General features: G+C 44.5%; 1 protein-coding gene across 1 annotated transcript in view; it reads left to right on the top strand.

Moving 5' to 3' along the window:
- LOC136612785 (cilia- and flagella-associated protein 337-like) overlaps positions 1–13861 on the top strand; it is a 156078-nt gene that overhangs the window by 116842 nt on the left and 25375 nt on the right. Inside the window, exons 26-27 of the mRNA XM_066593457.1 lie at positions 2835–2874; positions 9871–9959. Coding sequence (XP_066449554.1) covers positions 2835–2874; positions 9871–9959 — 129 coding nt within the window. The remainder of the gene's footprint in view (positions 1–2834; positions 2875–9870; positions 9960–13861) is intronic.

Here is a 13861-nt window from a genome sequence, read left to right as displayed (position 1 = left end):
TCCTGCAAATGTCAGGCGACTTCCCTGACCCGCAGTAGCAGTTCATCTCAAAAATGTTCCATTGAGTTCAGGTCAAGACTCTGTATAGGCCAGTCTGATAATTTCTGACAAGGCACATTGTCTTGTTGGAAGTATTGCTGACCATTTCCAGAGTTATACCACATTGTCGGCTGTACATTATTATCTAGAATGTCAAGGTACACCTCTGTGTTCATGGTTCTTATCATTACAACCAACAGACGAAGACCATGCCACGTAAAACACCCCCAGGCCATAACAGAACCTCCGCCATACATAACTGTTGACAGAACACACTAGCATTCTCAAGACATCTTCCACACCAAGGTACATCCATCTGATTTGAGGATGGAGTAGTGTGATTTGTCACTCCATAAAATGTTCTTCCATTTTTCTGCTGCCCAATGACCCCTGTAAACTGGCCAATGCATTGCGCTTTGTGATGGAGAGCTTGTGTGAAGCGGCATATCCCATATATCCAATATTATGCAGTTTGGTCACAAACTATGACTGTGTCAGGCCTCGAATCCGTGAGCTCTTGTGCTCTAGCCGGCAGCTCTGTCCGCTGAGCAATCCAGGCCTCTGGACAAGTTTCCCTGCATACCTTGACCTTGTTTCCAGATCCAGCCCCTGTTTTAGCTTCACCTGTTCCTGATTAGGACTTTCTATAAATGCCTGGCCCTGACACTCCTCTCTTGTGTGATTATTGTTCTCCAAGCCTTGAACAAGCTGTATTTCTGCCTGCTCCTCTGCTATTTAACTGAGACCTCCCATTGCTGACCCCTCGCTTCCATTCTGACTATGCTACCTGCCTCCTCCATCTGTACTGTGGACTGAGACCTCCATTGCCTGACTTCTGGCTCTTCCTTGACTACTCTCCAGACCTGCGGCTACTACATCTGAGACTCCACCCTAGTGCCTGAAACCAGTACAGCCTGACAGACCCCGGCCGATCTGTATCCTATATAGTACGGTTTAGGGCACGTGAAATGCTAATAAGAGACAATTCATTCTACTTATGGGTTGTCCAAATATTTTTGATAAGATAGTGTATCTTAAGTAAAATTAGATATTCAAGGAAGCCATAATATCAGTAGAGGAGCTATAGGGGTGCAGAGATAGCAGTGACACCGGTATTATAAATTGCACAGGATGCGGTTAGGTGCTGTTGCGCATTTTGAATTGAAGCCCAGGTGATTCAAGTTACAGTTCTGCTTGGCATATTCCTGAAGAGTGAAACTGAGGAGTTATATTATGATACATAGTATCACAAATATGTCGAATGATCTGATATTTTTGCTTGATAATAAAAAACACCTCTTAACTTTTTATCTTAGATATTATGAAGCATTTGTTGTGTAATATAGATATATTTATAAGATAGGCCTACTGCAGATGGCCAGGTCGGATCCTGCTACGAAAATTCCCGCAGCGGGATGCGGGCCGTGCCCCTGCAGTGACCACCACGGCTCACCTGCTCCGCCATCTCCTCCGCTCTGTTATGTGCTGGCTGCCACCCGTCGGGCATGTGCGTAGAGCCGATGTGTCAGCCGTGACATTTCTGTGTGGGCCTCTGTGAGGCTGGGCATGGGCGGAAATTCTGCAGGATATCCCGCCGTAGAATTTCCGCCCGTGTTCAGGGGGCCATAAGGATAGAGATAAATAATGTTGACTATAAATTGATATAAACAGTAACTTCCCACCTGAAATATGCAATTGCCCTACTTTTAGGTACACCTTTATTTTTTATATTCAAAGTATACACTGAATGGCCACTTTACTAAAAAACCCCATCTAGTAGTGTATTGAACCTCCCTTGGCTTTCAGAAACGCTGCAATTCCTTGTGACATAGATTTCATTAAGTGTTGAAATTGCTCTGCATAATATTGGCCCATATGGACAGGATTGATTCTTGCAATTCTTGCAAATTAGATGGAGGTACTAACATGTTCTGAACATCTGATAAAAAGGGTTCCTTGATTCATGCTGCCAAATTCTGGCCCTCCTATCAGCATGGTGCAACAGTAACCTGGATTCATTCGACCAGACGATGTTTTTCCACTTCCCAGTAATCCGGTTTTTGCTCTTTTTTGCCCACTAGAGTCTTGTCTTTGCCACGTGAACTGTTCATCTGTGGTTATAGTGCGTCTGTGCTAAGAAGTTGTGCATTCGGACACGTTTGTTGCAGCACCAGTGTTGTATTTGGCTGAAATATGATTGCCTGTGCACCACTTGTTCATTAGAATGATTCTTGGCATCTTTGCATCCTCCTCTGACCCTTTTTTGAAGAGTTGTTTATGTCCACAGGATTCCCTTTCACTAGATGTTTTCCTTAATCACACCATTCTTGGTATGCTCTTGATTGACACTGTTGGACAAGAAAACCCCACAAAGTTGGTAGTGAAATACTGGCCCTTGCTATTCTAGCACTGATGACCAAGGCTTATTCCAAGTTGCTCCTATTCTAATGTGGATTCACAGTAAAACGTATTACTTGCTCACTTGATTTTATACAATCACAGAAAGTAATAGCATATTGCTAGGGTCATAAAGGAGTGGGGTTGCGTCGCAGTTGCTTGCACACTTGATTAATGAGAGCACTGCTCTGCAACAAAAATACATTTTAAAGGGGAATGCAATGCTGTGGTCCCTTCATTCTCAGGATTGTTGGGGTCCCAGTAGTCTAGTCCCTACCGACCAGAAATTAATAGGCTAATATTTTTTGAGATGTGAAAAACTCTTTAACGAAACAGTCACTTGGGCATAAATAAGTACTGCACAGCATTAATATGCTTAAACATTTGTATCCTTGTAGTTATCAAGCACTGGAGAGCACACGTGGACATGATTACAGAGTGAGTAAGCTTGCTGCACTTTTTCACACTTGTGCTACATGAAATTGTTAAGAATATCTAAAAATATGTAAATTAAAGACATCTTTTGAGCAATAATCATTGAGTGTAAATGTGTCCATCCTTCACTTTTCTGCCAAACGATGAATTTCACCTCTGCATGAAAACCATCATTCAGCAAAACAGCTGATCAGCAGGACTGCACGCTGTGTTCTGCCCGGGGAGCGCTGATTACAACTGATTGCATTCTTCTAGCTGTCAGCCCCGCAGCAGAACAAAGATAATGTAATCAGGGAACAGCAGGTGGTCTGTTCACTGAATACAGTTCCCAGAGGCTTATATGCTACTAATTGGTACTAATAGGCATTAGTATCAAGTAGTAGTTTATGCAAAATGATCGCTCAACAGCCATCTTTTGAGTGATCATCTTTGTAGTGTAAATGCACCTTAAAGGGGTTGTCCCGCGCCGAAACTGTTTTGTTTTTTTTTTCAACCCCCCCCCCCGTTCGGCGCGAGACAACCCCGATGCAGGGGTTAAAAAAGAACACCGGACAGCGCTTACCTTAATCCCCGCGCTCCGGTGACTTCTTACTTACCCGGTGAAGATGGCCGCCGGGATCTTCTACCTCCGTGGACCGCAGCTCTTCTGTGCGGTCCATTGTCGATTCCAGCCTCCTGATTGGCTGGAATCGGCACGTGACGGGGCGGAGCTACACGGAGCTACACCGAGCCCCATTGAGAAGAGAAGAAGACCCGGACTGCGCAAGCGCGGCTAATTTGGCCATTAGACGGCGAAAATTAGTCGGCTCCATGGGAACGAGGACGCTAGCAACGGAGCAGGTAAGTGAAAAACTTCTTATAACTTCTGTATGGCTCATAATTAAAGGGGTTGTCCCGCGGCAGCAAGTGGGTCTATACACTTCTGTATGGCCATATTAATGCACTTTGTAATATACATTGTGCATTAATTATGAGCCATACAGAAGTTATAAAAAGTTTTTTACTTACCTGCTCCGTTGCTAGCGTCCTCGTTCCCATGGTGCCGACTAATTTTCGCCCTCCGATGGCCAAATTAGCCGCGCTTGCGCAGTCCGGGTCTTCTGCTCTCTTCAATGGAGCCGCTCGTGCAGAATGCAGGCTCCATGTAGCTCCGCCCCGTCACGTGCCGATTCCAGCCAATCAGGAGGCTGGAATCGGCAATGGACCGCACAGAAGAGCTGCGGTCCACGGAGGAAGAGGATTCCGGCGGCCATCTTCACAGGTAAGTATAGAAGTCACCGGAGCGCGGGGATTAAGGTAAGCGCTCCGGTAAGCTTTCTGTACGTCCCTGCATCGGGGTTGTCTCGCGCCGAACTGGGGGGGGGTTGAAAAAAAAAAAAACCCGTTTCGGCGCGGGACAACCCCTTTAATGCACAATGTACATTACACAGTGCATTAATATGGCCATACAGAAGTGTATAGACCCACTTGCTGCCACGGGACAACCCCTTTAACTGCAGTTAAAGTTGATATCCTTATTCTATCTTGTTTCTTCCCGCTTGGAATTTTTTGGTAGAAAATGTCAGAGTTGTGTGCTGCAGCTCCGTATTCTGTTCTGTGAGTTGTCACATGGGGATTTTATACATCACCTTACTATACATTATTGCACCTTGATGAGATTACAACATGTCTGAAATATGGCCTCCATTAGAACATTGCACCATTGTGTTCTATTGGATCCTACAAATCTGGGAAAAATATGTTTGTTGCTTCCATATCATGGGCAGGAAGAGTGGCAGCTAAAATAGATGTTTAGCCAGAGGAGCCCACCAAATATTTAGACTACAATACTTGTACCCAGTAGTAGATTATAATATAGGCAATTTGAGTAGTCAACCAAACTGCTCACCAGTGCAGTGCAGTTTCCTTTTTTGAACCCGGTGATCGCATGATCACTAGTGCCTCTGGTATGGCAGAGTTGCTAGGTTTTAAGAAATGCAGCTCAGCTCCGCCAGTGACTAATATCACAATAAGGGTGGACACTCACTGGCGATATTTTCTTTCTTGCGCTGCGAGAGCACGAGAAAGACGCCGCAATAGAACCGGCATATTGCTAGTGCTTTCAATGGGGCCAGCGGCAGCAGCGCTAGCACCATTGAAAACATAGGGAGAATGCCGCAGACTTCTGCCACAGCTGTGACAGCTGTGACAGCTGTGGCAGGAGTTTCCTTCATCCCCGCAGGGACCTTAGCTATTCATTCATGAATAGCAATATCTTAGCTATTCATGAATGAATAGCTAAGGGCTATGTGTCATTGGCTGAGCGCTCAGCCAATAGCTAAGCACTAGCTGCTATTGGCTGAGCCCTCAGCCAATCAGCACAGCCCTTTCAGGAGGCATGGATTTTTAAATCTCAGCCTGCTGAAAGAGCTTAACTGCAGTGCAGGGGAGCCAGCCGGAGGAAGCGTCTGAGCGCCGGAGAGGTGAGTAACTTTAAAAAAAACTTTTTTAACACTTATTGCTGATTATCAGGGAAGGGCTTATATTTCAAGCTCTTCCCCGATAATCATACTGCGGGGCTTGTCAGAAAGCAGTGCTTTCAATGCCGATCCCATTGAAAGCAATGGGATAGAATGCCGCGGACTTCTGCCACAGCCGTCACAGCTGTGGCAGAAGTCCGCGACATTCTCCATTTCTTTTTAATGGGGCTAGCGCTGCTGCCGCTGGCCCCATTGAAAAGACTGGCGATATCCCGGCGTGATGCCGGTTTTTTTCTCGCACTGCGCTGCGAGACTTTACCTTTACTCTCGCAGCACAGTGGGGAAAAAACGCCAGTGGGTGTTCACCCTAAGGCAACATTTTGTCCTGTAACTGGGCCAAGGCTGGCTGACAAATTTTAGCCTGGGGGCAAGTACACAGCACTGGCCAATGAGTACAGACTCACCCTAAAGGTGAAAACACATGGTGTAGATGACTGCATAAGGCCAAACCAAACAAAGCGCTGCTCCCATTGATTTCAATGAGATCCAAGCCTGCAGTTACAAGCATTGGCCACTACACGCTGGTCAGAGCATCTGCTAATGCCCAGTGTATTTGCAGCACTATCAGCAGGTTCCCAATCATCTGATGGGTCAGAGTCCTGAGTGGCGGACCCCAGCCAATAAAGTACCAATAGTACAAATATTGTAAAAAAAAAATCAAGCACCTATAAGAAGTTGTCAGAATCAAATGAAACTTTCTGTGTGATTGATATAAGTAAGTGATTACAATAACAGAGCAAAACAATAATTTATTGCAGAAAACTGAACACTTGAAGGGAGGCTCTAGTACCCTGCTATACCACCTCTAGCTTGGATACAACATGTGATACGGGGGGCATGGAGGCTCTGGCATCCTATTGGTTTGCCTCTATCTTGGATGTAAAATGTGATACGGGTGGGCATAGAGGTTCTAGTACCTTGTTGGTCCGCATCTAACTTGGATGCAAGATGTGATACAGGTGGGTACGGAGGCATACAGGTTCTGTATGGTATTCTGTGACAAATCAGTCCTCATTTGCTGTAACTGATCACGCAGACCCATAGGCTGTCGAAGTTGGCGTCCCAGATGGTCCAATACATGTTCTATTGGTGATAAATCTGATGACCGGGCAAGCCATGGAAGTATGGCAATGTTGTACTGGCATTCCTGTGACCCCCTTGTGTGTGCGACCAAGCATTATCCTGCTGGAAAATGCCTCTTGGAAACTGCCATGAGAGGAACACATGTGGCTGCAGGATGTCCTGAACGTATCGCGGAGCTGTCATTGTCTCTTGTACCACTACTAGGGGCCAGCAACAGTTGTATGCGATAGCCCTTCAGCCATCACACCAGCAGTGGGGGCAGTGTGCCACTCCACAACAAAGGCAGGATTGGTGTACTCATCCTTAGGTCTCCAGACATGACAACTACCATTATCAGTGCCCAAACTAAACCTAAATACAATCTGGTTCTGCTCTGTAGTAGTCCAATTTTAGCGTTCCTGACACCACTGCAAATGGAGGTGATGGTGGGTCGGTTCAAAGGCAGTATACTTAATGGGCACTTTGAGACCAATTGTCCTTCAGCCAAGCATCTGGAATTGGTTCTGATAGACACAGGGGCCTGTAACGATGCTGCACCTGTTTCTGGATGTCAGGCAACATGACCAGGGCATACTGGAGTCGTTGCTACTGTGACTTGACTCCCCCCACCCCCTTTTACCTCTTTCCTCCAAATAAACACCAACTCCAAACTTGGATTAAATATGGCCACAGCAGCCATGTTTATTTACAAACATAAATTAACATATAATAACCATTTTCAACCCCCTCTGAACTAACCCTGAGAGAGATCCCTGGAGCCCTAACAATTACCTGTCGCCTCACAAACAACCGCCGGAAAATAGTTGTACTTGTCGCCGGTCGCACTTCGGACTCGGGTGACACTATCTTCCCACCATTGCCCCCGCCGCCAGTCGACAGACTCAGGGGCCCACCACTCATCACCTCGCCCCAGGTCGCCTCATCTGGACCCCAAGGCTGGCTAGCCATAACTTGGCTAACCACACCCACCAACTCAGCAGGGCCCGCCCTGCGAGACCCAGAGGCGGCAGTCCTAAAATCGACCACTTCAAAGAGGGGAAGGAAGCTATCCAGCCCCTGCTACCCCCCTATTACACCTTTTACTGGCTCCAAGGGACCCCTCCCCCCAAGCTGCTATGACAAATGTCCCCCCCCCCCCAAATACTGTTTCGGGTGGGCGGGACTCTTCACCGTCTTGCTGGAAGTGATCCTACCCCCCCTTCTCCTGGCTTCCTTCTCTGACTCCCCCTTTCTTTCTAGCATAATCTACACTATTAAACCCTTCCCTCCCCGTTACCCGGTCATGCCTGCCTCTGCCTATGTCCCCTGGACTCCGGCTCCGTGCAGTTCTAAACAGTTGGCGCTGCTCGTGCTTGTCAGACGATCCTGTCTACACCTGGTCTGTCGGGGATGTCCTGAGCCCGGTCACGTTGTGTGTGTGCCCTCACACATCTACTGGTCCCAATAGATGGTGGGCAATTTGTTGATATGACCATCCAGCTTCAGGCAAACCAGTAATGCCCCCCCTCTCAAATCCTGTTAACTGGACTAAATGTCTTCAATTGTGTCATAGAGGCGTCGAGTGGTCATCAAGCTCTACAGAAGAGGATGTCCACTATATACAAGTAGCCTCTGAGAGTATTTTTATAGGCCAAGGGTGGAACCATTTTTAGGGTCTCAGTTGGCAAGACCGTTCATCTAATCATACAACAAGTCTAATCATTTGTATATCTGCCTGAGATGTAACTGCATGCCGAGTTTTACAGCAAAACGACAACTTCTTCTAGTTGCTAGATTTTTTGACAGTATATATAGTACATATAGCTCTTTAAGTATAGAAGATTGGAAATACTAAGTTGACTTTATTCTGTAGAACTATTTGAGCATGCATATTTTACATCTGTATGTAGAATTTTTAGCTAGAGTAAGAGAGAAATTATGGATGACACATTCTAATAACACTGATTTGTGGGAAATGTATTATGCCTATATGTCTCGTTCAGCATTTCTAATGAAAACATATTTACATTTACTACATAAATTTCCTTTAATTTAGCTGTTTTCAACACTCATTCACCGCAGCAGATTTCTTACTCTTCTCATTAGAAATGCATCCTTTGTTTACAGTTCACATTCTTGATGTATATGATTAGAGCCAAATTATGACTGATTTGGTGTCTCAGAATGATATTAATAATCTTCGATTTCTTGGAATATATCCCGGACTGTGCAGACATTTAATTTTACAAGTGGGAGACATTTGTATTTCTTGTCAAACTAATCTACTTTGAAATCTGTTGTCAACATCACCCACTCCACAACATTTCATGAAGTGACTGTTGGCAAATAAAAGCTTTTCCATTTGCTTCAAAAAAAATGGCCTTCTTGAAAAGAAAAACATTCCTGAGCGTACGAACAAGAGCAAAGAAGGAGAAAACTCTGAAGGCTAGCAATGCAAAAGAATGTGACTACAAATTAGCAACAAAACTCCCGTGGCACTAGTTTAAGACTAATGAGCATTAAGAGGTAATTCAGGTTAGGCATAAGCTTTTATAAGAGCATGGTACCGGGATCAGAGGTGCGCTTCTCTTCTGTGGCCCACCCTGTATAATGTCAATCCTGTGGACAGGGTGACACACACTGTTTGGAGTTGCTGTGTTGCAGTATCAAGATCTTGGGGTTTGTTCCAACCATAGTATCAAATATGTCCATCATCACAGTCCAAAAACAGACTGAAAGGCTAATTGGGTTGTCCATTTGTAAAGTATAGAGGATGGTCTATCCTCAGTATGGACCATCAATAGCAGATTGGTGGAGAGATACCCTTCGATCAACTATTTGCCAAGCTACTGCACTCTGACAAGGAGCAGATTTCTGCCGGAAACAGGCAGCTCCTTTCGCACTGCAGTGGCCCTTTTTGGTATGGAAAGCCAAGTTCCCATTGAAATGAATGGGAATGTAAAGGGCTGAGTTCTGAGCTATCCCAGATTATAGCCATTGCCAGCAGCCATCAGCTATATGAAACAGCTGATATTCATACAGCTGATAGCCACTAGGTATGAAGCGGGCTCGTCTCCCTAGCCCGCTCCATACTCACTCTGCAGATCAATGACATACATGTACATCAGAAATAGTTGTTGGAAGCTGTAAATCACTTCCTGTGTTGAGTTACAGGGTCCTGTACAGAACACACAGTGCACCAGAAGAATAAATTAGAACGCCTTCACCTGGTGTCCAAAGGAGTAGCTCATCCTGGGCTAAATAAGGACATGTAGTACTGCACTGTACTGTAGGGAGGCGATACCAGGCAACTTGTGCAGCAAGAATTTCTCTCATTATGCATTTTCTACCTTGTGTCCTTATACTATATAAAAATCTGTCTTGAATACTGTAATAACAATGTTTCCATTCTATTTAGTCTTGAAGTGATAGATGAAGATAAAGTTGTGCTATCGTCCTCATTGGACTGTGCAGCACGGCTCTGGAGTATTGATGGAGAGTTTATAGGTTAGTGATTTTTATATATGACTAGAATCTGATCATGGGTTTTTTTGTCTTTATTTTAACTAAACTGATTTAACTGAGTGTATATCTGTGCTTTTCAAACCAGTAACTGGGAAGGAGCAGGTGTGGATGCGGTTTTAGCAGAAGTTATTATACACCGCATGGGGCTCTCTATAGCTGCACTAATCTCTAGTTCAACAACATAACTAGCTGGAGAAAATTTTATATAGTAACATAGTATGTTAGGCTGAAAAAAAATATATGTCCATTTAGTTCAGCCTATAACACCCCATCCCCTAATGTTGATCCTGGGGTAGGCAAAAAAAACCCAAAACAATGAAGCAAAGCCAATTTTCCTAATTTAAGGGGAAGAAAATCTTTCTAAGTTTGGCAATCAGAATAATGCCTGCAAAAACAACACCTCTGAAGTAATCAGTGACTGTAACATGTAATATTGTAATGCTCAAGAAAGTCGTCCAGGCCCTTATTATACTCTTTAATTGAAATTGCCATCACAGCATCCTCAGGCAAAGAGTTTCATAGTCTCACTGCTCTTACAGTAAAGAACCCCCTTCTATGTTGCTGTAGAAACCTTCTTTCCTCCAGATGCAGAGGGCGCCCCCTTGTTACAGTCCCAGTCGTTGGTATAAATAGACAATGGGAGAGATCTCTGTATTGTCCCCTGATATATTTATACATAGTTATTAGGTCACTGCTCTGCTGTCTTTTTTCTAAAGTGAATAACCACAACTTTGATAACCTCTCTGGGTATTGTAGTCCACCTATTCCATTTATAAATTTAGTTGCCTGCATTTGTTTGCATAATTTTGTAATTCTGCAAATATTGATTAGAGATGAGCGAGCGTACTCGCTAAGGCAAATTACTTGAGCGAGTATTTCCATTTTCGAGTACATGCCCGCTTGTCTCAAAATATTCAGGGGCTGGCGGGGGTGAGCGGTGAGTTGCGGGAGTGAGCATGGGGGAGCGGGGGGAAGAGAGAGAGAGAGAGAGAGAGAGACCAAGACCAAGCATTCTCATTTTATATACCAACCTTTTATGTGGCACAGTATCAAATGCTTTGGAAAAGTCCAGATACACAAGATCCAGTGACTCTCCCCGGTCCAGTCTACAGCTTACTTTCTCATAGAAACTGATCAGATTGGTTTGACAGGAGCGACCCCTCATAAACCCATTCTGATATGGAGTTATACAGCTATTTTCCTTGAGGTACTCCAGGATAGTATCTGTTAGAAATCCCTCAAACATTTTACCTATAATGGAAGTACGACTTACTGGCCTACAGTTTCTAGGCACTGTTTTTGACTCCTTTTTGAATATCTGCACCGCACTGGTGATGTACCAATCCAGTGGAACAGACCCCATCACTATAGAGTCTTTAAATATAAGAAACAATGGTTTGTCTACACATTACTTAATTCCCTTAGAACCTGGGGGTGTATGCCATCAGGACCCCGAGATTAGCTATTTTGATCTTTTTAAAGTGGCTCTGGATTTCTTCCTGTGTTAAACTGGTGAGATTTGATGGAGAGTTTACTTTATCCCTCTGCATCTCATCTGACATTTCATTTTCCTCTGTAAATACACTGTAGAAAAACTATTTAATAGATTTGCTTTTTCCACATCACCCTCTCCATTTTTTCCTACATTATTTATTAAAGGGACAACACTTTCAGTATTAATCTTTTTACTATGTATATAGTTGAGGAACAGTTTACGGTTAGTTTTACTCTCTTTGGCAATAAGTCTCTCTGTCTCCATCTTTGCTGCTTTTAACATAATTTTTTTCCTTACAGATTTTTAGTTCTTCTTCTGTGCCTTCTTGTTTTAGCAATTAAAAACGCTTTGTTTTTTATGTTTATTGCCCCCATTACATCTTTATTGATCCACATTGGTTTTCTCTTACTACTTATTTATTTACCCATTTAACTGTCTGTACTCTTATTTTTGAGGACATTGTCCCAGTCAATAAGGTTAAGGGCATCTCTAAGCCAATTAAACCTAGCCTTCCTAAAGTATAGTATTTTCACATCTCCCCAATAAATCTCCCTTTTGAAAAACAAGTGGAAATTTATTATGTTATGGTCACAATTTTCCAGCTGCCCTCCAACCTGCACCCCTGTTATTCTAACAGATCTCAGTTTAATATTATGTCCAGAATGGCCTTCCCTATAGTTAGGTCCTGTACAAGCTGGGTAAGGTAATTATCTTTAGTTATTGACAGAAACCTCTTACTTTTTATGAGATCTGCAGGTTTCGGCTTCACAGTTTACATCCGAATAGTTAAAGTTCCCCATAATAATTACCTCATTGTGATTTGCTGCTTCATCTATTTGTTTCAGTAATAGATTTTCAGTAGCTTCTGCTATATTTGGTGGCCTGTAGTTAACCCCTATGAGGATTTTATTATTGTTTTACTCTGCATGTATTTCCAGCGATAGAGACTCCCCGTGTTCATCTCCCTGTAGAGTGGACATTAAACAGATTGAGGTAATTGCAAAGCCCTGGCCTGAATGGCTGTATACCTAAACAGATCATGAATCAGATTCCAGTGTTTACCAGGGTTTGTAATCTTATGGCCCTTTTACACGGGACAACCGATGGGTAAACGACTGCACAAGCACTGATGTTACCACTAAGGTTGCTAGCGCTTACGCAGAGCATTTACACTGACAGGCTTCACCGCGGGATCGCTGGCTTCTTAATCAGAGCTTCACCTTCTAACGTTTGTGAGCCTATTCAGACGGCACGGGCTAGTGCATATACGCCAGGGCCGCAATGCCATTGCCTCCCCTTCCCTCCCCCTCACCAGATCACCTCCTCCCTCCTTCCCTCTGGCTGTTTGCAGTTGGAGTGGGCGGGATGGGGCAGAGCTGAGCACCCACCCCTCCCCTTGTTTTTAGCCAGCAATGGGAGAGGTGGACTTAGCTCCGCCCCATCCCACCCCCTCCCATTGCAAACAGCCAGAGGGGAGGAGATAAGGGGGAGGGAGTTTAGCAGTCACGCTGCTAAACTCTGTCCCTGCTCTGGCCGCTGTCATTGGCTCCCATGGGAATCTATGCAGTGGTCGCTGTATTCCGGGCACAAAGATAGTTCCAGGACTATCTCTGTGTAAAAGCGCCCGGCGCTATATTTGCTGGCCGGGCGCTTTTACGCTGCAGGAATACGCCTGTGTGATCTAATGCATTGAAATCCAGTGCATCAGATGGTAGTGTATATCGGCTGACCGTGAAAACGGTGTCTGATATACGCTTGCCTGAATAATCCCTAAAGGTACCTTTTACACGAGTCGATAACTGCCTGAACAATTGCTCAAACAAGTGATTATGGGTGACCCCGACAGGGCACTGAGCGAGAAGTTGCAGTTGCTGCTAGTCATCCAGGAAGGACTACTGAATAGTCGATCACTCAGTGTAAACAGGAGTTGCTCTATCTATAAACAACTCCTGTTTACTGTACATGGAGGCAGTAAGTAAGTCAACCTTTGATTTTAATAATCTGTAGATTCCCCTTTAGTATCAATCACCTCCACCATATGTTTCCTGTAGCTGCCAATAACCTTTGCACAACACTGAGGAGGACTTTTAGACCATTTCCCCTTGCAAATGTGTTTTTGTTCATCAATATTTCTGGGATGCCTTGCATTCACAGGCGTCTTCAGGTCATGCCACAACATCTAGATAGCACACAAATGAGCGATGATCAGTTTAACAGCCAGAAAGAGGGAGCTTAGTAGGCAAAATTGGGTTTGTGTTAAAGGTGTTGTGCCAACTTGCACAACCATTTTCAGAATGCGGGGTCTGTTGATTTTTCCGGGTTCCACCCCTGGCAAACAGCTGATTTCTCCAGGACAAACTGCTGCCAGCGAGACCTCTTAGCTGCAGCT

The sequence above is a fragment of the Eleutherodactylus coqui genome, chromosome 1 (genome assembly GCF_035609145.1).
Source record: "Eleutherodactylus coqui strain aEleCoq1 chromosome 1, aEleCoq1.hap1, whole genome shotgun sequence".
NCBI classification, from domain to species: Eukaryota; Metazoa; Chordata; class Amphibia; order Anura; family Eleutherodactylidae; genus Eleutherodactylus; species Eleutherodactylus coqui.
The sequence above is the reverse complement of the archived record's forward strand: the minus strand, read 5'-3'. Positions and strand labels throughout refer to the sequence as shown.